The sequence below is a fragment of the Eptesicus fuscus genome, chromosome 22 (assembly GCF_027574615.1).
Source record: "Eptesicus fuscus isolate TK198812 chromosome 22, DD_ASM_mEF_20220401, whole genome shotgun sequence".
NCBI classification, from domain to species: domain Eukaryota; kingdom Metazoa; phylum Chordata; class Mammalia; order Chiroptera; family Vespertilionidae; genus Eptesicus; species Eptesicus fuscus.
The window spans coordinates 41,888,354-41,909,686 of NC_072494.1; the positions used below are offsets into that span (position 1 = coordinate 41,888,354).

Consider the following 21,333-nt stretch of genomic DNA (forward strand, 5'->3'; position numbering starts at 1 on the left):
GCACAACTTGGAGAAAACTTTGCCGGATCAGAACAGGAAGACAGGGAGGAGACAGCGGGTCAATTCTCCCTCCCTCCTCCCAACAACTACCAACCGGCTCTGTTCCGCCGCTCAGAGGCCTCCCCTGGGTGACTCACAGCTATGCGTTTTGGTGAAACCGTAGCCGGTTGGGTAACACGCCTCCTTGTAGTGGTTTCCCTTTTCCTGCCCCGTTTCCCTCTTCTCCTCCCACGGCCCAGCACCCCGTGCAGCATGAGCTCCTGAGTGCTGCCTCAGCCTCCGTTTTCTGGGGAACTCGGCCGAGAACTCTACCATAAGTGACCAAAAATAACTTCCTCCAGCCTCCACGCCGCTCCACCGCCCCGCCCCGCGGCTTCACTCCGGCTGCGGGGAGCTCGCTCGCTCACGCTTCAGTGGAGGGTGGGTGTCTCTGAGTCGCCTGCTCAGTGCATCACTCCCAGGAGGTGGATTACGTGACCCCCTTTCCACAGGGAGAGAGGCTTAGGGAGGTGAGGCAGCCTCAGGCCAGAGGAGCTGGAATTCCAGTCCCTGCTTTTCGGATAGCAAAGCTGACCTGCACCTCGCTCCCTGCTGTGTGGGACTCTCCCAGACTGAGTCCCCCAGCTCCCCGCTGGCTCTCCTTACCCTGCCCACTCTCCACTCAGCTCCTCCTGAGGTCCTTGCTCACCTGACCCGCCTCCAGGAGTCACATGAGGTTTAAAATAAAGTTCCTGCCTCAGTGAGGGACTCTCCGGAGGCCACTCAGTTCCGCCCCCGCTGGGGGCTTGAAGCCCGGCACCCGGGAGAGTGAATGGGACTCCAGCCCCCCTCCCTCCCCCTTCCCGGTGGGGGGGGGGCGGGGAGCACAGGCCAAGACCCCTGTGGAGGACTGAAACTGCGGGAAGCACCAAGCCCTGTGTACACTGTCTCTGTCTACACATACACACGACGGGGACGTGTAATTCATCAACTAGACACCATAGAGATCAACAATCACTAATGAAACAGCACAGCTGGAGCCACAGACTGCGATGTGGCTTCTCACGCCTCACTGTGCTGCGCCCACCTTCTCCTGGGGGTGCTCTGAGATGACACGGGCCCAGGTGACGACATGACGGGGGCTGGCGACGTCAGGCTGGTGACGTCAGGCGGCTGCGGACCTGACCGCGGGCGACAAGCACTTCCCGGCTTCTCCTGGGCGCCTGGGAACGGCCAGCCTCACTCTCCGGTCTTTGGGGCGTTGTGACATCACGTAAGGTCGGGGTGACTTGAGCACCAGAGGCTCCTTTAGTGCCTGTGGGCGGGCGTCTGGAGCGGGAGGTGCAGCCGAGGGAGGAGCCAGGTCGGGCATGGGACTGAGTGGGACTCAGGAGGCTGCACCGGCTGCTCCTGCGGAAACTTACCTCCCGTCCCTTCTAGTTCTGGGTCCTCCCTCTAGTACTCCGGACTGCGGTGGCCCTGGTAGCTGACACGGGAAGTGGAACCGTGGAAAAGGGGAACTATGATACAGGAGGTGTCATGGCCAATACACGCACACTCACACATGCACACATGCACACGCACACTCACACATGCGCACATGCACATGCACACACGCACGCACACACACACAGGCACGCACACACACACACAATGAATGGAAATCTCACATCAACCAAAGTTTTCAAACCAGTGTTTGTGGTCAAACTGATAAACCGATTGTATTAAAAACAACTCTGGTGGCAGAGGGACCCAGGGCGTCACCGGGGTGTCCTCTGCGTGCCGTCCCCTTCCCTCCCCTGGGCGGTGGGCAGGTCCCAAAGCCTCCGGTTGCCCGGAGGAGGAGTGGGTCTCCCTCCCTCAGGCGGGAGGGGAAGGCCCCCGAAAAGTGAGGGCCTGAGGCGCAGCTCCTGCTGAGCCCCCCTTCTCCTGACGACGCATCACCAGAGTGCCCGCTGTCCTCTCGGCTCCACTTCCTCCGAGGCAGCGGGGTACACACGTCAGCCGGGCCTGGGCTCCCCTTCGGAAGGGACCACATCAGTCAGCTCCACCGGTGCCCGCACTGGGCCGGAAGGACTCGGGGGGAACGCACACCAACAATTGTTCCATGCCTGTGCATGCACAGCACCTCGGGATTTCCAAAGCGTTTTAACGTCATGACTTTGCTTAAACGGGACACTGGGGTGGGGGGACCGGCATTGTGATCCCTAAATGAGGAAACGGGCGGAGAGCAGCTCATCAGGGTCACATGGTCAGTCAACGGCAAAGCTGGGCCAGGAGGCCTCTGGGAGAACCCGAGGGAGTGATACGACGTGCACACGTGAAACAGGCGTGTGGCGAGGTGGGAGAGGCTGGGGTGGCGCCCAGGGACTGCAGGCTTCCTTCCCAGGCCGGCCGCCTGAGCTCTCCAGGTAGGACGTCAGCGTGCCCCCTTCCTGAGCCCCCAGCCCAGGAGCCTGCATCATCGTCCTGTGCGCGCGCCACTCTGCCTTGCACACATTGGTGCCCCCAGCCATTCGTGAGGTCCCCGCGGGCGGGAGGGCTGGCAGGGCCTGGCGCACCCACCCACGTGTTCAGTGTTTCTGAGCGGACTGTCCTCCCGCTGCTGGGAAGGCTCCGCAGGACCTGGCTGTGCTGTGGCTCCCTCCCGCCACCTAGTGGCCAGCGCTAAGAAAAACAGCCCTCAGGAGGAGCTGATTCCCAGGCCGCGCTGGCCACACGGCCACACCTGGGCGCAGGCCACGCTTCTGGTCAGGAGCAGCTCAGACGCCACGTCACTTTAAACAGCCATGTGCATCTCATGCTAGCACAGTGCCTGGCTCCAAAGCAAAGCAAATCAGGAAGTGAGCAACTATGCAGCACCGGTTATGTGGACAGGAACCAGGCTGAGCACACGAAGGTAACAGGAAACGCACGTCACGGTTCCCGCCACAGGTGAATCTGGAGCGACCGTGCTCCCAGCCCAGGCGCCCCAGCACACGTCACAGACTTGGAGCAGTAGAACTCCAAGTACCATTTGACCCTGTTGACAAAGCAGAATTTTTCTGAAGAAAAAAGTTTGAGAAAACCAATGGGATACATTTTTCCCCACTATCACGTCTCAGATAACCAGGAAGCCTGTTGCTACAAAGTACTTAAAAATTCTAGATTAAATACGCAAAAAAAGTTCCGTTTAATGCATAGTTGAGCATATAGGAAAATAAATTTTACAGGAGCCAAGAAGTGGAAATAAAACTTAAAGATAAGACACTTAGAAATCAACATGATTTGTAATGTGATCAAATAGTGGGTTTTTTTTAAAAGCTATAAATACGGTCAATGAAATTAAACAGTTGTTGAGTACGATTTGGGCAGCAGAAGAGACAATAAGTGAAACTTTGCAAACATGTCACCTTGAGAAGTTAAAAAGGTGAAAAAGGAAGTGAGAGGAAGAGACTTGGAGGAGAGAAGAAAGGGTCACACAAAGACGTACCTACAGATCGAGAGGGAGAGAACAGAGGGAAGGGCCAGGAGGCAACATCAGAACGGAGAATAGCTGTGAATTTTCTAGAACAAATGAAACACACAGACCTCACCAGCTGGGAAGCACCTGTGGATAATTACAAATAAATCCATGTTTCAACACTTCATGGCAAACTGCAGAACATCAAAGACAAAGAGGAGTCTTTATTTTAAAAAAAAATAAGATAGGAGAAAGCAGAAAAAAAAAACACCTCAAAATGTTGAAAGAATACACAGCTAAATTATCATTCAAAAGGGAAGGTGAAATAAAGACATTTTCAACAAAGACCGTGCCACTAACCGCTCTGTGAAAGAATCAGTAGAGGGTGCTTGTGAGGAAGAGAACCGAATCCAGAAGGAAGTGAAACAGTGAAAGTCTAGATGAAGCTATACAAACACAGCATAAACGATTATTTTTAAAACAATAGTTATAATTAGCTTACAAAACATAAAAGCTAGGTGGAACTACTAGTAAAATACGTAGCAACTCTAACAGGTAAGGTGGACAGCGTGGTGCGTTAAAGCTTTCCAAAAGCTCTTACCTTGCTTGGGAGGAGATTAGAGATTTTTGTCAAGTGTGCACATTAACTTGAAAAGATAATCACCTCAGAAAAACATAATGTGTCATTTCCAAACTGTAGAGACGATAAAAGTAAACAGAAATCTCGAAAACGTTGGGGTAAACATGGGAGGTTTGTGCAGAATTCAGAGCTCACAACTAAGTTAAATGGCAGAAAATTGGCAGTTAACTCTAATTTATGTCCAATGATAAATTTAGTTTGGGCCCATGCACGGAGGGTCTGGGGTTCGATTCCCCAATCAAGGGCTGTGGTTTTGATTCCGGCCCTGACCCGGACTGGGCAAGTGCAGGAAGCAGCAGAGCAATGTTTCTCTCCCAGATCAACGTCTCTCTCTCTCTCTCTCTCTCTCTCTCTCTCTCTCTCTCTCTCTCTCTCTCTCTTTCTCTCTCTCCCTCCCTCCCTCCCTCCTTCCCTCCCTCCCTCTCTCCCGCCCTCTATTCTTTTTAAAAATCAATGGGAAGATATCTTCAGGTATCAGCATCAAGAAGTATGAACTGCACAGGGAGAAAGTTTAGGCGGGAAGAGCCCGAGACAGTCTGCACAGCATTCCCGGGAGAAGCTGCTCCCAGCCCAGTGGACACTCGGGTCCGAGTGGAAAACCCCGGCCCCGGGCTCCCACCTCTGCCTGTGCCTCGGACTCACCTGCACCGTTCGCTGTGACAGACTCTCTCCCTAGACCTACAGACTCAGAATTCTCAGGACCGGGCCCCGGTCATCGTCCACAAGCCCCCGTGACCTGGCTGGCCAGCTTGGGGGGCCTCTGCTATAGATGGGGGTCAGCTCCTATGGGCCTGAGCGAAGGCTTTAATAAAGATTTTCCAGGAAAACAAGAAGCAAAGCAAAAAGGAGATCACATCGTATTTAGACTGCGAGGACAGCTCTCCTAGGAACCCTGGTCGCCAAGCAAATGCTATCAGCCCCGCCACCCCCCCCCCCCACCCCCCCGCGCCCAACCCTCCTGCTGAGACCCAAACCCACCACTAGGGGGCAGACACGCACCACAACCTCAGCCCCAGCCCACCTGCAGTTTGGGGGTAAATCCATTCCCTCCCCCTTAAAGCTGGAGTGACTGCATTCCTGGCATACTTCGCAGGAAGGGTTTAAGGATCAGAGGAGACAACGTGCAAGTTTACTGGCGGCTGGAAAAGTCCGACGTGAACACTGCAGAGAACGCTGGAATCTTGAAATATCTGAGCAAATTGCCTCGCACGAGAGTCCCAGGCTTTTCAGCATGACACCCCACCGTGAGCTTTCGAGGCGAGGCTGCGCTGGCTCTTCCTGGCCCGGGGCAGTCGGCACGCAGCACGCACTGCCCAGACCCCAGCCACCTTCACCCTGGCCCTGAACGTAGGACCACTTACCTGGTCCAAACAAGTCCTAGTGTGAAAGGGGAATGCATGAAAATGAGTGCGTTCTCACCTCCATTCACTTAATGGAGAATACGTGTCTGGGTTTAGTCTTACCAAATTGATGCCCTTGGCTGTTTGATGTTATTTTAGTTCACAGCTTCTTCACACACACACACACGCACACACACGCATAGCCCAAGATTTAGCAGGTGTTTTTAATTATCTTTATTTTACTTACTTATTTTAATCCTCACCAGAGGATATTTTTTTCTCCATTGAATTTGTTAGAGTGGAAGGAAGGGAGGGAGGGGGAGAGAGAGACATTGATTCGAGAGATACAGCAATTGGGTGCTTCCCCCATGAGCCCCAACCAGGCCCAGGGATTGAACCTGTAACCCAGGTACATGCCCTTGACCGGGAATCAAAAACTGGCAAGGGCTTAATTTCTAATTTTTTAATTAGTATTTTTTCAATTACAGTTTACATCCAGTATTATTTTGGATTAGTTTCAGATGTACATAGAGGTTAGACAGTCATATACTTTACCAAGTGCTCCCCTGATATTCCCAGTACCCAGCAGGAGGGTTAACGTCTTTGTGGGTTTTAGAAAATGATCAAACTGTTTTAAATGGAAATTAAATGCCCCTCAGCACCAGATGACAGAAACCCACCTCCCTGGCCCCATCCTCTCACGCGGACTTGCCCACCTGCCAGGCTGTCTCCGGACTCCAGAGCCGTGGCACAGAGGCTGGCTCAGAGGATGTGCTGACAGGGCGGGAAGAGCAACAAACTTGCCCAAGGGCCTCACTGGCTGCACTTTGTCCCCCAAAACAAAGGAGCAGAACTGACTTCTGAGCAATGAACTGAGTCCCAAGCAAAGCCTCCAACTGGAGGTGGTCCAGGACAGGGGTGGTCCAGGGCAGAGTTGGTCCAGGACAGAGGTGGTCCAGGACAGGGGTGGTCCAGGACAGGGGTGGTCCAGGACAGGGGTGGTCCAGGACAGGGGTGGTCCAGGACAGGGGTGGTCCCGGGCAGAGGTGGTCCAGGACAGGGGTGGTCCAGGACAGGGATGGTCCAGGGCAGAGGTGGTTCAGGACAGAGGTGGTCCAGGGCAGAGGTGGTCCAGGACAGAGGTGGTCCAGGACAGGGATGGTCCAGGGCAGGGGTGGTCCAGGACAGGGGTGGTCCAGGACAGGGATGGTCCAGGGCAGAGGTGGTCCAGGACAGGGATGGTCCAGGACAGGGGTGGTCCAGGACAGGGGTGGTCCAGGACAGGGGTGGTCCAGGGCAGAGGTGGTCCAGGACAGGGGTGGTCCAGGACAGGGGTGGTCCAGGACAGAGGTGGTCCAGGACAGAGGTGGTCCAGGACAGGGGTGGTCCAGGGCAGAGGTGGTCCAGGACAGGGGTGGTCCAGGACAGGGGTGGTCCAGGACAGAGGTGATCAGAGGACAGGGGTGGTCCAGGGCAGAGGTGGTCCAGGACAGGGGTGGTCCAGGACAGAGGTGGTCCAGGACAGAGGTGGTCCAGGACAGGGGTGGTCCAGGACAGGGATGGTCCAGGACAGAGGTGGTCCAGGGCAGAGGTGGTCCAGGACAGGGGTGGTCCAGGACAGGGGTGGTCCAGGACAGGGGTGGTCCAGGGCAGAGGTGGTCCAGGACAGAGGTGGTCCAGGGCAGAGGTGGTCCAGGACAGAGGTGGTCCAGGGCAGAGGTGGTCCAGGACAGGGATGGTCCAGGACAGGGGTGGTCCAGGACAGGGGTGGTCCAGGACAGGGATGGTCCAGGGCAGAGGTGGTCCAGGACAGGGGTGGTCCAGGGCAGAGGTGGTCCAGGGCAGGGGTGGTCCAGGGCAGAGGTGGTCCAGGGCAGAGGTGGTCCAGGGCAGGGGTGGTCCAGGGCAGAGGTGGTCCAGGGCAGGGGTGGTCCAGGACAGGGGTGGTCCAGGACAGGGGTGGTCCAGGACAGGGATGGTCCAGGACAGGGGTGGTCCAGGACAGAGGTGGTCCATGGCAGAGGTGGTTCAGGACAGGGATGGTCCAGGGCAGGGATGGTCCAGGACAGAGGTGGTCCAGGACAGGGATGGTCCAGGGCAGTGGTGGTCCCGGGCAGAGGTGGTCCAGGGCAGGGATGGTCCAGGACAGGGATGGTCCAGGGCAGGGATGGTCCAGGGCAGGGGTGGTCCAGGGCAGGGATGGTCCAGGACAGGGGTGGTCCAGGACAGGGGTGGTCCAGGACAGGGGTGGTCCAGGACAGGGGTGGTCCAGGACAGGGATGGTCCAGGACAGGGATGGTCCAGGACAGGGGTGGTCCAGGGCAGGGATGGTCCAGGGCAGAGAAGATGAGAACGATGCAGGGAGGAGCCAGGATCAGTTAAACCAGCCACACCACCACCTGTGACACCACTCAAGCCACCTGTCCGTAACTCCTGATGCCCTGTCAGGCTGCTGCCGGCTCTGACTCTGCAGCAGCCCGAGGATGGGCCTCTCCGAGGAGGAGCTCCTTCGGCTCTGTGGGTCCTTGATGGGTCCGCAGTCAGGGAACAGGTGGCTGTTAGGAGCAGACGCTGCACATTGAGGGTCCCTGGTGCCTAGGGGCAGGGCGTGCAGGGGTGAAGGGGAGCGGAGAGCAGCAGGGAGGTTGTGGGGGCCAGGCTGCTACTCAGAGCACAAAAGCCCGTCATTTTAAAATCCCGGGTGGTGAGTGAGTGAGGTCCTTTGTGGCCGCCTGCATGGCCTGGCCTTGGAGCTGTCACAGACGCGCTCCTTCCGGATGGTCACACGTGGCACCCGCCGGGGGCGGTCCCACTGCTCCAGCGGAAACTCTAACGTGGAGGCTGTGCTTGGGTTTTGGTGGTGGGAGCTGGGGAAGGGGTGGTGACTGGCCCAGAGAAGGCAGTGACAGAGGACCCGGCGGGAGCTGAGCCAGAGGCCCAGGGAACAGAAGCCTCCGGAAACCGCAGCCGCTTTCAGGGGCCGAGGAGCAATGCCCACAGGCCCGCAAGTCACCAGGCCGGGACTGCGAGGCTGAGCCACAGCGTGTGTACCGTGTCCACCCTGCAAAGGCTAGGCGCTGCCCTCCCACTGCCTCCGCCTCCCATGCCCCCCCCCGACCCTCCCATGGCCCCCCACCCTCCCATCGCCCCGACCTCCCATGGCCCCCCACCCTCCCATCGCCCCCGCCTCCCATGGCCCCCCCACCCTCCCATCGCCCCGACCTCCCATGGCCCCCCACCCTCCCATCGCCCCCGCCTCCCATGGCCCCCCACCCTCCCATCGCCCCCGCCTCCCAAGCACCACAGGAAGGCACAGGCGGCTTTCTGTTCGGTCTTTATTTACAGCGAAGTACAGAGCATATGGCCATTCCTGTGACTGCGAACAATCGAGAGCCGGTTAGCAGGCAGAGGGGAGAGCAGGCGTCCCAAAGAAAAAGGCCCAAGTCCCTGCCCAGCTGGGCTCCGCCACCGAAGAGCAGCGAGGAGGCTGCGCCACACCTGCCACCTGCCACCTGCCACCTGCCACCTGCGAGGGAGGCAGGGCCGAGAGATCAAAGGGCTCTGAGCTCCACTCAGCCCAGCGACGCCCTCCCTTGTCCCACTCCACCCTGAGAACGGGGTGAAGGCAGAGCCTGCCCGCCGCCCCCCCCCCCCCCCCCCGGCCCCGCCAACCCAGCACTCAGGTGACCCTCAACCAGCTGGGCTCCAGCCCCTCCCCCTCCCCACCTGTCTGCAGCCTGACCCAGTGGCCTGAGACTGCTGACCCACTGGCCCCCAGACAAGTGTCCAGTTGAGCCCCGGAGACAGGAAGCCAGTGGCCAGGCAGCCAAGAGCGGAGCGAGCAGGGACGCTGTCCTAAAGGGGGCGCTGGAGACCCTCCGTCCCCGCCCCGGCCTCCCTGAGCTCCTGTGGTCTCCCAGGCCACGGCGGCGCAACCCACTCCCAGCAGGACACCGAGGTCAGCACCTGCGCTTCCTCACACCTCCCCACCTCTGCTCCCGCTGGCCGGGCTGCCCAGGGACGAGGCCGCAGCAGCTCCGGGAGCCTGAGGGGGTGCGGGGCCAGGCCTCCCCGCGGGCGGCCGAGGCTTCACGCCAGTTTCCCGCGCCCTGGTCTGCGGACAACGCGTGGGAGGATGTGCAGAGGGAGAAGCAGGCACCGTGGGGCTCTGAAGCCAGACTCCCGTGGGCATGACCAGCATCACCCACTGCTCGCGGCTGCCAGCCCGGAGGGCAGATACCAGATGACGTGCTCGTGGCCTAATGACTCTCCAGGCGATCCGAGACCCCGCGGCTCTCGAATGCCAGTCCAGGATTCGTCCTACAGAAGCTCACGTTCAGCCTCAGCGGCTAAATGCTGGGCTCGGCAGGGCTCCCCCTTTCCTGGCCCAGGGCACAGGGCTCCCAGAACCGGGCCATCCTCGGCACCGCCAGCGAGAGTGGCCCAGCGCCCCGTGCGGAGCCACTGAGAACTGGAGCTGGTTTCCCCGGGAGGCAGGGCAGCCTTGGCGCTGCTTCCCAGCCTGGACCGGGCCGCTCGGCCACAGCGGCTTGGCCCCCACGCCACGGGTGGACGAGGAGGCCGCTACGTAGTCAAGGCCGAGATGAGAAAGCCCACCTTCCGAGGCAGGGGGACCACAGCCAAGGCACTAAATGGTTTGGCACCTGGGAGCTTCAAGTAAAGGTGAGGGCGCTACCCGCTGACGGACAGGCCACGGCTCCCGCGCGGGGGCGGGCCGCCCGGAGCACAGGCCCCCGCGGCAGGAGGACCGAACCCAGGCCTGCCCGCCACCCTTCCCCTCAGAGCCGGGCAAGGCAGGACGGGACGGTGATGAACACTGATTCTGACAACCAGCACCTCCGCCTGGAGCCCGGGAGCCCGTGCCCACCGGGCGGCTGCGGGGTCAGGAGCACCCTCCGGCCTGTGACACGTCTCCCCCGGTCTCAGGGGCGGCGAGCTCTGTTGGGGATTAGGTTTCAAACAGCAAAACAGAGTCAAACCGAGTCCAGAAAAGGGGGGTCAACATGAATGGTGCTCGAGGGCACATGGCAGATGTACCTGAATGGCTCCCGTGAGCTTTGGCAGCATCAGGAAGGGAAGGGCAGGGCTCCCCAAAAACACTCAGGCAGGGCAGCCGCTGTGGGGGGCAAGCTGAGGGCGTGGCAACTGAGAAAGGGAGGCTCTCTCGGGCAGTTACAGGCCGGGGCGCGAACTCTAATCAGACCTCAACTTGTCCCCCACTTCTCGCACCCCCGCCAGCCGGACTCCAAGAATCTGCTTCTTCGAAAGCTACTCATTTTCGCCAAGAGGAAGCCCCCGGGGAAGATGGAATTCTCCACCCCGAGCCTTTCATCCCAAGACTCCAGCTTAGGACCTAAATACCATTTCCCGTCTCCCCTCCACGCCCGGCGCTGCCACACCCGAAAGGCAGCCCATCTGTGATGCCGCCAGCGATGACGCTGCTCAAGGCGCGTGCCACCCCATCTCCCTGCAAACCCCCCATCTCCGGGACAGAGCTACTGTGCCCTGCGTGGGCAGAGCTCTGCTGCCACCCTGCGAGGGGCTGCCAGCTGGCCTTCTGCCAGCAGAAGTCTCTTCAGCACCCCGACTGCAAGGGACCGCTGTGCGCCCCTGGGAAAAGCCTGGGGAGTCTGGTCCGTGACGCCCTGGGAGCCAGATCCCTGCCAGGGACGAGGGACAGGCAGCTCTGGCTTTGGAGACCGAGTCACGGGGAGTGAGGGAGTCGTCACGCCGCCACCCGAGCAGCCAGGGGTGGGCGTAGGGTGGGCCGTTGGGACGACGCAGAAGACGCGCTCTCTCCAAAGGGCCCCTTCCCTGAGTTTGATTTTCCGGGTGAGGTCTTCCTAATTTCAACTCAAAAGAAAAAAAAAAGTCTCTCATCGCCATGTCCGTAAGCTGCAGCTCCAAGCAGTGCGTTCGGCAGGCGCTCAGCGTGGGCCACGAGCCCCCCTGCTCCCACCTCACAGGTGCCAGCCCGCCCGCCTGGCCGCGGGGCCACCTGGCCTCGGGGGAGCTCCAGCTCCAGGCCCCACACGTCTACGCGGGCCCTCCTGCAAGACACGTAGCAGCAAACAGCTTTACAGTATTTTGTACATTTACACAAAAATAGATCCTTTTATATACGTGTGTGTATTTGTAACTGGTACAGGTTGGCATGATTAGGCATCACCAGTAGTAGTTGGCACAGTTCGTCGTGTAAGCTCAGGGTCAAGTTCCATTTCAAGATCAAAGGCATTTCTTTTCCGTGTTGTTTCTTAAATAAGCGGAGTCCTAGGAAACCGTACGTGCAGACGGCCACGCCCCTGCCGCCGCCTGTCCGGAGCGGGGCAGGGTCCGGGGCGCGGGTCAGTGCGGCCGGCTGCTGGACTCGGAGGCCTGCCTCTTGCGTGCGGGCGCGTAGCCGTTGAGATAGCCGTTGGTCTGCCGCTTGGACAGCCCTCCGTTGAGAATGTCCTGGATGTGCTGCACGATGAGGTTGATGGCCACTGGGGGGCGGAGACGGGCAGCTGTTAGGGATGCGCCCCGGGTGGAGGGAACAGCCTCCCCAAGCCCCGGGCACAGGAAGCCCTGAGTAACGGGGCTTCTTCTGGGATGGTCAGTCACGGCGGCAGGAGAGCCATCAGGCCAACCCTGTCTGCGGGCGCGAGGCCTGGCCTTCTCCATGGCACCACCTGGCTGTGACCGTCCTGGGAAACCTCCCACCGCCCCGTCCCAAACCCAGGGACCCACGGAAGGCCCTCTCCTCCAAAGAGGATCCAACACAGGGCTCTCTTTTCTTGCCATTAGAAACAAATTATGCAAATGATTAACTTCAAAAACAGAAGCACCAAGTGCTTTCTGGGGTGACACGCAAAGAACACGTCTTCCGGGCGCCGTCCCGGTCGTGCCAACTCAGCCGCGCCCTGGGGACCCAGACAAACCCCGGTGGCGGGCCACCGACAACCGTCACTGTCGTGAAAAAGACAGGCTGAGGACGACAGGAGGTAGACAGTGAAAGTCTCAGCAAAAGAATTAAATGTTTTAAATGGAGAAAATCTGAAACAAATTATAAGAGAAGGAGGAGACAGGGTTTCTCCACGCCTCTGATTTCGGCCAGGGAATAACAGTCCACGTGTGTGCCCACATTCCCACGTGTGTAACACAGGGCCGGTGCCCATAGCAGGGGGGCATTCCTTTCCGGGGTCCGCCACCCTGCAGAGCCTTGTTTGGTCGCCACCCCCGCCCCAAAGCACGACACCCCACGAGGACTCACCTAGATTGTCTACACCTCTAGGAATGATCACGTCCGCGTATTTCTTTGTCTGCGGAAGAAGATATTCACAACGCACTAAGAGGGGTTCAGAGAGAAACCGGCCCGAGCCGCCCTGGGGGAACGTGGGGCCGGGGCGGCCTTCTCTCCACCTAGCCCAGAGGGCAGTGGCGTCAGGCCTCGAACACAATGTTTTTTACCCGCTTTATCTAAATTATAACAAATCAGCTGGCTGGGTAGCTCATTTGGTTGTGTATTCACTCTCTGGTCAGGGCACATACAAGAATCAACCAGTGAATGCATAAATAAGTGGAACAACAAATCATTCTATCTCTCTCCCTCCTCCCCTTTCCTCTCTCTCTAAAATCAATCTATTAATCAATCCCAATCAATCAGCTTTTCCTCAAATTCACATTTGAACGTCCTACGTGGTTTCAGTTTACAACCTGCATGGAGAACGTGGTCTTAGAAACCAAATCTGTAATTGCTTCTTCATCCCCAAGAGAAGTGTGACTCAGTGACACTCCAACTTCAGGGGAGCAGTCTGCCTGGAACTTCGCAGCCCAGCAGCGCAAGGTGAGCCCAGAAAAGGCCTCTGAGTACAGGTCACGGGCCCTGTCACTGCACTTGTTTTAAAGATACGTTTTTATTGATTTCAGAGAGGAAGGCAGCGTCAAAAACATTAATAGTGAGAGTCATTGATCGGCTGCCTCCTACATGCCCCACACTGGGGATGGAGCCCACAACCTGGGCATGTGCCCCAACTGGCAATCAAACCGTGACCTCCTGGTTCATAGGTCAACATTCAACCCCTGAGCCACGCTGGCTGGGCTACACTTTTTGTTAAAAGGGTACAATTAGCACAAAATCCCTTTTTTATTTAACTTACTGAGACTTTGTGGCCCATTTTCCAAAGAACTGTGTCTGGGTGTATAACCAAGGTTTAGGGTGAGACCACATAAACATGAGCATCTCTGGACTGGAACGGTGAAAATACAACCTGGCCTGACCCGGGCAGACAATCGGGTCTGAGCTCCGGGCTAACTCGGGAGCGACCCGATCGCCCTGGGCACCCAGTGGCTGGACCGTGGGAACCAGCAGCAACAACCCGAAAATGTTTGTGCCAAATTCTGAGCTCATGACTAACTAAGTCAGTCGGCAGAAAATGGCAGTTAACTCTTAATTCATGTCCAAGAGTAAATTTAGTTTGCTCTCCGATTACGTGAACAAGAGCAGAAGTCCTCAGAGGGACGGACGGACGGATAGAATTTCACGGCCGCTCGGCCCTCTTCCCAGAAGCCTAACCCTGAAACCCAATCCTCAAGGTTACGCCTGCTGACTCAGAGCCGGCCTAACCCTGATCGGAAACAAAGTCAAGTCCGTCTGACGCAAGACCTGCTCCTAACAGACCGGGAGGAACAAAGGCAGCTGAGAGCTTCTCTCTCCAGGAAGGGAGCCAGAGCCTGGTCCTCACTCTGTACCTCTTCTCCGCCCTCCCAGCCCCCAGCCCCCAGGGTACCACCCAGACCAGGCCGAGCCCCACCCGCCCCCTCCTCAGAGCTGAATCATAAACCCTTGGGGAGCCAGACCAGGGCTTGGTCAGCCTGGAGGAGACACGCGGAGTCCCCTTCCTCAGGCAGGGGCCCGGTCCCTGGTGGCACTCAGTCTCCACAAGGAGCCGAGGACGCCCCCTGCCCTGACCTTCCTGCTCAGAAAGCCTCCTCGCTGCCAGGCTGCCGGGCTGCCGGGCTGTGCCAGTGCGGGGCCGCCCCCCAGCACCGCTCCCTTCCCGACGGGGCTGGGCTGCAATGACGGGGGAGGGTCAGAGGGGAGACCCTGCAGCGGAGCCCGCCCCACACACACTCCACCCACCAGGGACCTTTCCCAGGTGCCCACGGCCGAGGCCGAGGCTGCCCAGAGCTGTGACGCGCCTTCAAGGAAGCGCTCACACCAGGAGCCTGGCCACGAGACGCAGACCTTCCGGGGACTGAGCAGCACGACCCTAAGGCCCTGATGAGGAGACCGACTGGAGGACTGGGGTTGGGGCGGCAAACGCCAGAGGCCGCCCTTCCGGGGCCTCCGCAGAGGGTGATGCTCAGAGGGAGCTGTGAGCCGGGCGCTGCCTCAGCCCACACCCCGTGTGTCTGGTTACACCTCACAGCCCAGATTCAACAAAACGAACCGGGAACACAACTCACCGGCAAGCAGAACTCCTCGAAGGCGGGCTTGACGAAGGTGATGTACTGGGACAAGATCTGCTCCAGGTCCCGCCCCCGCTCGCTGATGTCTCTTAACACTGTAAGAGAAGGGGGAGCGCGGGTGGGAAATGGCGCCAGAGCCGACCCCCCCGACCCCGTCTCCAGGCCTCTGGGTGGGCCACATGCTGGGACCTGAGCCGTGACCAAGAGCAGGTGAGCAGCGGCTTCGGGAAGACGAGTCCCATGTCTACGCCTGCTGCAGTCAAATTTGGCGACGGCTCGAGGCTCTGAGCCACGGCTGCACGGCTTCTGGTTCAAGCATTTGACCTAATAAACTGCAGTGTGAACAGCCAAAGAGCAGGCCGTCCTGGGAGCTCAGAAGAGGAGCTCACCCTGGCCCACAAGGTGGTGGGCTTCCTGGCGGAGGGCACACTGCCCACCTGCCTCCTGTCCCTGCACCTGTGTGCCGTCAGCGACCCTCAGCTGATATGCCCACCTGGTCTCGCCAGGCTCACAGCCCCTCTCCCGTCCAGGCCCTGCAGAGGGGAGCAGGCAGGGGCCCTCTGGGTCGGCCTTTCCCACTCAGTCATGCACAGAGGTTTGCAAACAGACGACAACTTAGTGAGAAAGGAGGAAACCACGGTGCAGGGAACAATGGGTTAACCCTGGGAAGCAGCCCAGACTGACCCAAACTCACCGCGTCCCACTTCCTCCTGGGCAGGGTGATGCAGGGACATTCAAACACCTTTTTAACAGACTCCTTTGTCCAAAATGGAGAGGGTCTGCCCGACTAAGGGACTGGGCCATGGCTCTGCCACAGAGCACGGGCCGCCCCAAGCCTGTTTCCCCAAACTCAGCGGTGAGCTGGGAGGTGAGTCTGTCCGTCAAAACAGTCCCCCCCCCCCCGCCCCGCCCTGGCCGCTGGTTGGGGCATCTTCCCGTGCACAAAGGGCCACAGGGCTGATTCCGGTCAGGGCACATTCGGGAGGCAATGATCGCTGTTTCTCTCTCACATGGATGTTTCTCTCTCTCTTTCTTCCTCTCCCTTCCTCTCGCTCTAAAATCAATTGAAAAAATTTAAAAACAAACAAAACAAAAATAACAGCCTCTCCCTACAGATGTCACTTTGAATCTTGGTGCACGAGCTGTGAAATCTCCCCCCCGACCCCAAAATGGCATCGCATCCATCCCCAACCACGGGCGCCCACCCACCCCAGCCGGCTCTCAGGGCACAGGCTCGGGTGTGGGATGAAGCCGCTGTAAACGAACACAGGGAATGCTTGTGAGCGATTTCTGGAAAGTCACATCTGAACAATCCTGTTTGCACTCACCTATGCACATGGACACGCATGATCGGGAGGGGCAGGGAAGCGGGAGGGGGGGGGTCATGGCAGTGACCTAGGCTGGCGGGGGCCAGTGTCCAGGACCACAGTCCAGAGCAGGTGCCACTGCTATGCCCCGACTTCCTCCAGCTCCTCCGAGGTAAGCCCAGGGAATGAGCAGTGGGTTGGCCCCTAACCTCCCTAACCAGTCCTGCCTTACCAGTCCTCCCTAACCGGCCAGACTTGCCTGACTGTCCTCCCAGACCAGAGAAGCTGTCCCGGGAAATGGCCTGTCCCCCAGGGCATTCCGACAGGCTCTGCAGGTGGGGACTCGGCCAAGACACACAGCAGCGTGGCCACCAATCCTCCAGACGTCCCCACATAAAGGCCACACCAAAGAGGAAGCCAGAGCCTAAGGCTATCGGAGCTGGGACAAAGCCACCGCCACGGGCAGCAGCATGGTTACTCACAGCCTTGCAAGAGCCCGAGGCGGTTTCACAAGACGAGCTTTTCACACAGCTGACCGTGTTCCTGGACAGGAGTCCGTCCTCGCCCTGCCCGTGTGCACATGCACACACACGCACACGCACACGCGCTCACATCCTCAGCCCAGGCCTGCAGCCCCGTACCCCGCACACCTGACAGCCCCTCCCGTCACCTGCTGGAGGGGGAACAGGCAGGGCAAGCAGGTGGCCACCTACATCTGCTCCCGAGCCCAGAAGTCGCTGGCCCCCACCGAGGCGGCCTCTGCTCTCAGCCACTCCCCGCCTCTGAACCCGCTCCCTTCCCTGAACGACGGTGACAGGCCTTCCTCAAGGCTGTCACGGAGGGACACGCTGGGCCGCACGCAGCACGGGTGCAGAGCCTGAGGGAGCGGCCAGACCAGCCGAGAGCCGGAGCCTGCACAGCAGCTGGGAGGTGGGGCGGGTGCAGTGCGCGAAGGGACAGCAGGACACACACAGCACATATATGCACACATACATCACACACACACACACACACACACACACACACACACACACACACGGAAAGGAAGACCTCTGTGTTTCTACCCCGGACGCCGGGCCCACTGAACATCTAAAGGCCCGTCCGCTCGCCTCCTCTCCCGGGTGCCTCCAGGGCACAGTCTCCGTGGACGGGACGGGCCCTCCCTGCTCCGCGCTGTTGGGACACAGCAAGTCCAGGGCTGAGTCCGGACAAGCTCTTGGTGCAAAGTGGAAACTCAAGGACTCAAAGCCGGCTCCTGGCCGGCACTGTGACCCGCACAACGGTGCCAGGACAGGCCAGGCGGCGGTGGGTCAGGGCAGGACAGCGCACGTCCACCCACATTCCCGCCGCGGCGCCCACCTCGGCCCTTCCAAAGCCACCGTGCCCCTTCCGCTCAGCCAAAGCCGGACGCCACTGAGCGGACCCGTGAGAAATACAATTCCCCGGGGGCTGAGTCACTTCACCTTCAGTGCTGCCCGGGGCCCACGTGGGCTCTTCCCGGGGGCGCTGGGGGAGTGACCGGAGGTCCGGGGGAAGGAGGCGCCCTCGGAAGACGTCTCTCCGGGACTGCATGACGCAGAACAGGCGCCCCGCCCACGCGAGGAGTGACACACAGATAGGTAAGCCACGGAGCTCACTCAGCCTGCAGGAATGTCCCGTGCCCTGCAGCTGCTCCTGACCGCCCCTTCCCGGGCAGCCCTGCCCCCACAGAGCACCTGCCAGGCTGCCCGCTGTCCCACGTGCACAGAGAATGAGCTGAGCAATAGCGCGCCGGGGAAGTCCCCCGGGTGCACCAGGGAAGTGACTCGCCAGTGGGCGGCACGAGGCGGCAGACCCTTCCCGGGGAGACAGGGAAGGTGGGGCTGCAGAGCTAAGCCCTCGAAACCCCAGGGGCCGCCTCCCCACTGCCCCCCTTTCCACAGAACGGCCAGGACAAGCAAGGGACTTCCTGTTCGATCCCCACCACCTGCTCACACTCTCGTCTGATCTCACCAACTCCTGAGCCAGTCCCCACAGGAGGGCGTCCCCCCTCAGGCAAAGCGGGTTTCAGGTCACACACCGACACTGACTGACTGATGCCCCGCGCTCACATCCCCTGCATCACCTCCAAGGTCACCAGCACCCAGGAGGACCAACCAGCAGGGGATCAGTAGGAAAAGGGGTCTGAAGAGGTGAAAGCCGTTTGCCTGAGGTCACCCAGCGACTATAGTAAAAGGGGAAACCAGGACTCGGGTCAGTCCACGGGGCTGTCCTTCCTCGTGCCTCCCGCTGCCTTCCTGTGTGCGAGCTAACATGGCCCCGCAGCCCACCCAGGCGGCAGACCACCCAGGCGGCCGGGTGTGACTTAAGGACAAGCCAGGCCTGGAGGCAGGTGCATGCTGTCACCAAAGGCCACGGACTCCTACCTGGCCAGTCTCAACCCTCAAACCCAGACGTGTCCCTACCCACAGAGACCCACAACATCTCAGAACCAGCTGGAGCCCTGCTTCTTCCGTCAGAGCTCTGCTCCCCGCCCCACGGCCCCGGCCCCCGGAGCAGAAGTCGGCCCCGCCGGCAGTGTGGATCCCGCTACCACCTGGGCGGCAGGACCCTGGGCTCGCTCTCCACGCGCGGCTGGTCCGTGCGCAGCTCTGGCGATCAGACCTCAGAAATGAATCCGCTGCCAACGTCTCACACCGGGCACACTTCCCAGATGCCGAGGCGGAGGCTCTGGCTGGCACTCGGCAGATCCAACCGCCACTGGCTGCTCGGTGCCGAGCGGCTGACCCTGTCATTTCCTGTCTCCACGAGGCCTGAGTCAGCCTGCATTCCCTCATCTCTCCCCAGCTCCTCCCGCCCCGCCCCCACCGTGGCGATGACAGCGCGCCTGTCGCCCGGATCAGTGACACAGCTGCCAACAGCCCGTGCAGTCTTCACGTGTGTGCGTGTGCCTCTGTGGGGGCCCCCACAACACCCCACCACAGCCGAGCCCCAGCCCCTCCTCCACGCAGCCTCCCGCGCTCTCTGCCCGACGCCCCAGAGCAGACTTTGGGCTCAGTGATCACAGGCCACAGGCCACTGGGTAAGGCTCGCAGCGGGGACAACCGGCTTTGTCTGAAGCCGCTGGACAGTGACGGGACCAGAGAGCTTTCTGGAAACCAAGGGGCCAGAGAAGCAGGCTGCAGAGGAGGCACCTGGCGCTGCCGGCAGGGTCCCACCCAGCCGTCCTACCCTCAGCTCCGTCTCAATTGAGGTGCCGTGGGAACCTCACAAAGAGCTGAGCTTCCGATCAGACGTTTCTCCGGAGAAACCGGGATGTAAACCTCCTCGTTCATCCCCGTGAGCTCACAGCCTTTCGCTACAGTGACCCGTCCCTTCTCAGATGTCACCCAGCGTTCGGGCAGCGGGCGCCTGGGCCCTGGGGCAGGAGGCCGCGCACGCACCTCTGCGGGAGAGCCGGGTGTCCGCGTCCGTGTCCACGAAGAGCTTCATCTGGAACAGGTCGCGCACCTCCTGGGAGTAGAAGGCCAGGATGCCTTCGAAGAGCACCACGTCCGCGGGGTAGACCGTCACCGTCTCCTCCTTCCTGCACGCACAGAGGGCGGGCTGAGCGGCCGGCCCGAGGCGGGACTCCCAGGGACGAGAGCTAGAGCCTCGGCGGGAGCCTGGGTCCTCCCGCAGACTTAGCAGGGACCCAGCAAAGGGGTGACTGCGGGACAAAGGCTCCTCTGACCGACCTGCGCTTTCACACGGGCAGAAACCCTGCTGAGGCGGAGAAGGGAGCCGGACAGGAGCAGGGGGGCTGCAGGAACGCGCTCGGCCTGCCTCCCTGAGGCTTCAGAGGCCTGGCTCTCAGTTTCCTCCAACAACCGCCCCTTCCCCAGGCCGGGAAGGAAGGAGGAGGGGGCCAGGGAGGGAGGGCAGGAAGACAGCTCCAGCGACTCCTCGGGGTCCATCCCCTTCGGTAACGGTGACGGACGTGTCCCAGCTGCTCCCAGAAGCGCCGGTGACCCCCGACCCCGCTCATCACCTCACGCAGGCTGCTGTCACCCCCTCCCCGACAGGTGGCCGTGGGCACGGCAGGAGGACAGGGCCGGGGCCCCAGGCGCAGAGGACACCCAGGCGCCGCTCACTCACCGGGAATGGGAGACAAAGTCGTACACGGGAATCTGCACGGTTTTCCCCTCGGTGATCTCCTTGAGAGTTTTGAAGATGAGTTCATTGTCAAAGGCATCTGAAGGAGATCAGACGGTTAATGTCCTTCATCTTAAGTGACTTCTCCTGCCCCCGGGCACAGGCAGCCCTAGAAACCCGCAAGCTCCGCGTCTCAGCACGCGGCTGAGCTCTGAGAGGTGGGTTTTCCCTCTGCGTGGCAGCCGGGGCCGGTCAGCCCGGAGCGTCCTAACGACGCACCCCCGCCGAAGGGGCAGTGTGCGAACCTGAACTTGGGGAAGCCAGCCCCAATGAAGCTGAACCTACAGGCTTTGTTTAAAATGGGCCAGAAAACCAGGCACAAGTTCAGGCAGCCACCCTGGACCCCATCTTCCTCCTGCCAATCAGGGAGCTTAACCCCCAGGCGTGCCGCGCAGTGCGGGCACTGAGGACAGTGAGGTGAGGACACAGGACAGCGTGCAGGTCTCGCCTGGGTCTGGCTCACCCACACAGAATCGCCCTCGTTCCAGACAGATGCCGCCAGAATTAGGGAGCCACGCACTGCAGGCTGAGAAGCGCCCCCGAGCCCTGCAAGGCACCCGGCAGCCTCCGTCTCCGGCGGGAAACAGGGAGGTCCATCCTAGCGTCACCCCTTCACGCCTCACTCACCCGGGTGATCGAAGTTGAACTGGCCCTTCAGGGCCTTGGCCTTCTGCTCGGAGGTGAGGACACGGTAGAAGCTGTCCTGGCTCAGGATGACCACCTGCCTGTGGTGGTAGTCCACCTCGTTCTGCCCCAGCAGCTGCACGATCTTCGCACACACAGAGGACTGGAGGGGAGAGGAGCAGAGTGAGGGGCGCACGGAGTGAGGGGCGCACGTCCTCTGCAGGCAGGGCTTCGGGAGGAAGGCTGGGGTCCAGTTGCAGTGGGGGGACAGGAGGAGGGACAGTCATTTCTGCCTCCCCTCCACATGGCCTTTCCCAACGCCAATGCAAGTCTCCACCAGTCCTTGCTCCCTGGCTG

The 21,333-nt window shown here is 60.2% G+C and overlaps 1 protein-coding gene across 1 annotated transcript in view; it reads right to left on the reverse strand.

Moving 5' to 3' along the window:
• Positions 1–9,332: 9,332 nt before the first annotated feature.
• The window catches only part of UCK2 (uridine-cytidine kinase 2), a 57,353-nt gene continuing 45,352 nt past the window's right edge, over positions 9,333–21,333 (reverse strand). Inside the window, exons 2-7 of the mRNA XM_054711746.1 lie at positions 20,980–21,139; positions 20,296–20,392; positions 19,602–19,744; positions 14,870–14,967; positions 12,675–12,723; positions 9,333–11,907 (exon numbers count right to left, since the gene is read on the reverse strand). Coding sequence (XP_054567721.1) covers positions 11,768–11,907; positions 12,675–12,723; positions 14,870–14,967; positions 19,602–19,744; positions 20,296–20,392; positions 20,980–21,139 — 687 coding nt within the window. The 3' untranslated portion in view covers positions 9,333–11,767. The remainder of the gene's footprint in view (positions 11,908–12,674; positions 12,724–14,869; positions 14,968–19,601; positions 19,745–20,295; positions 20,393–20,979; positions 21,140–21,333) is intronic.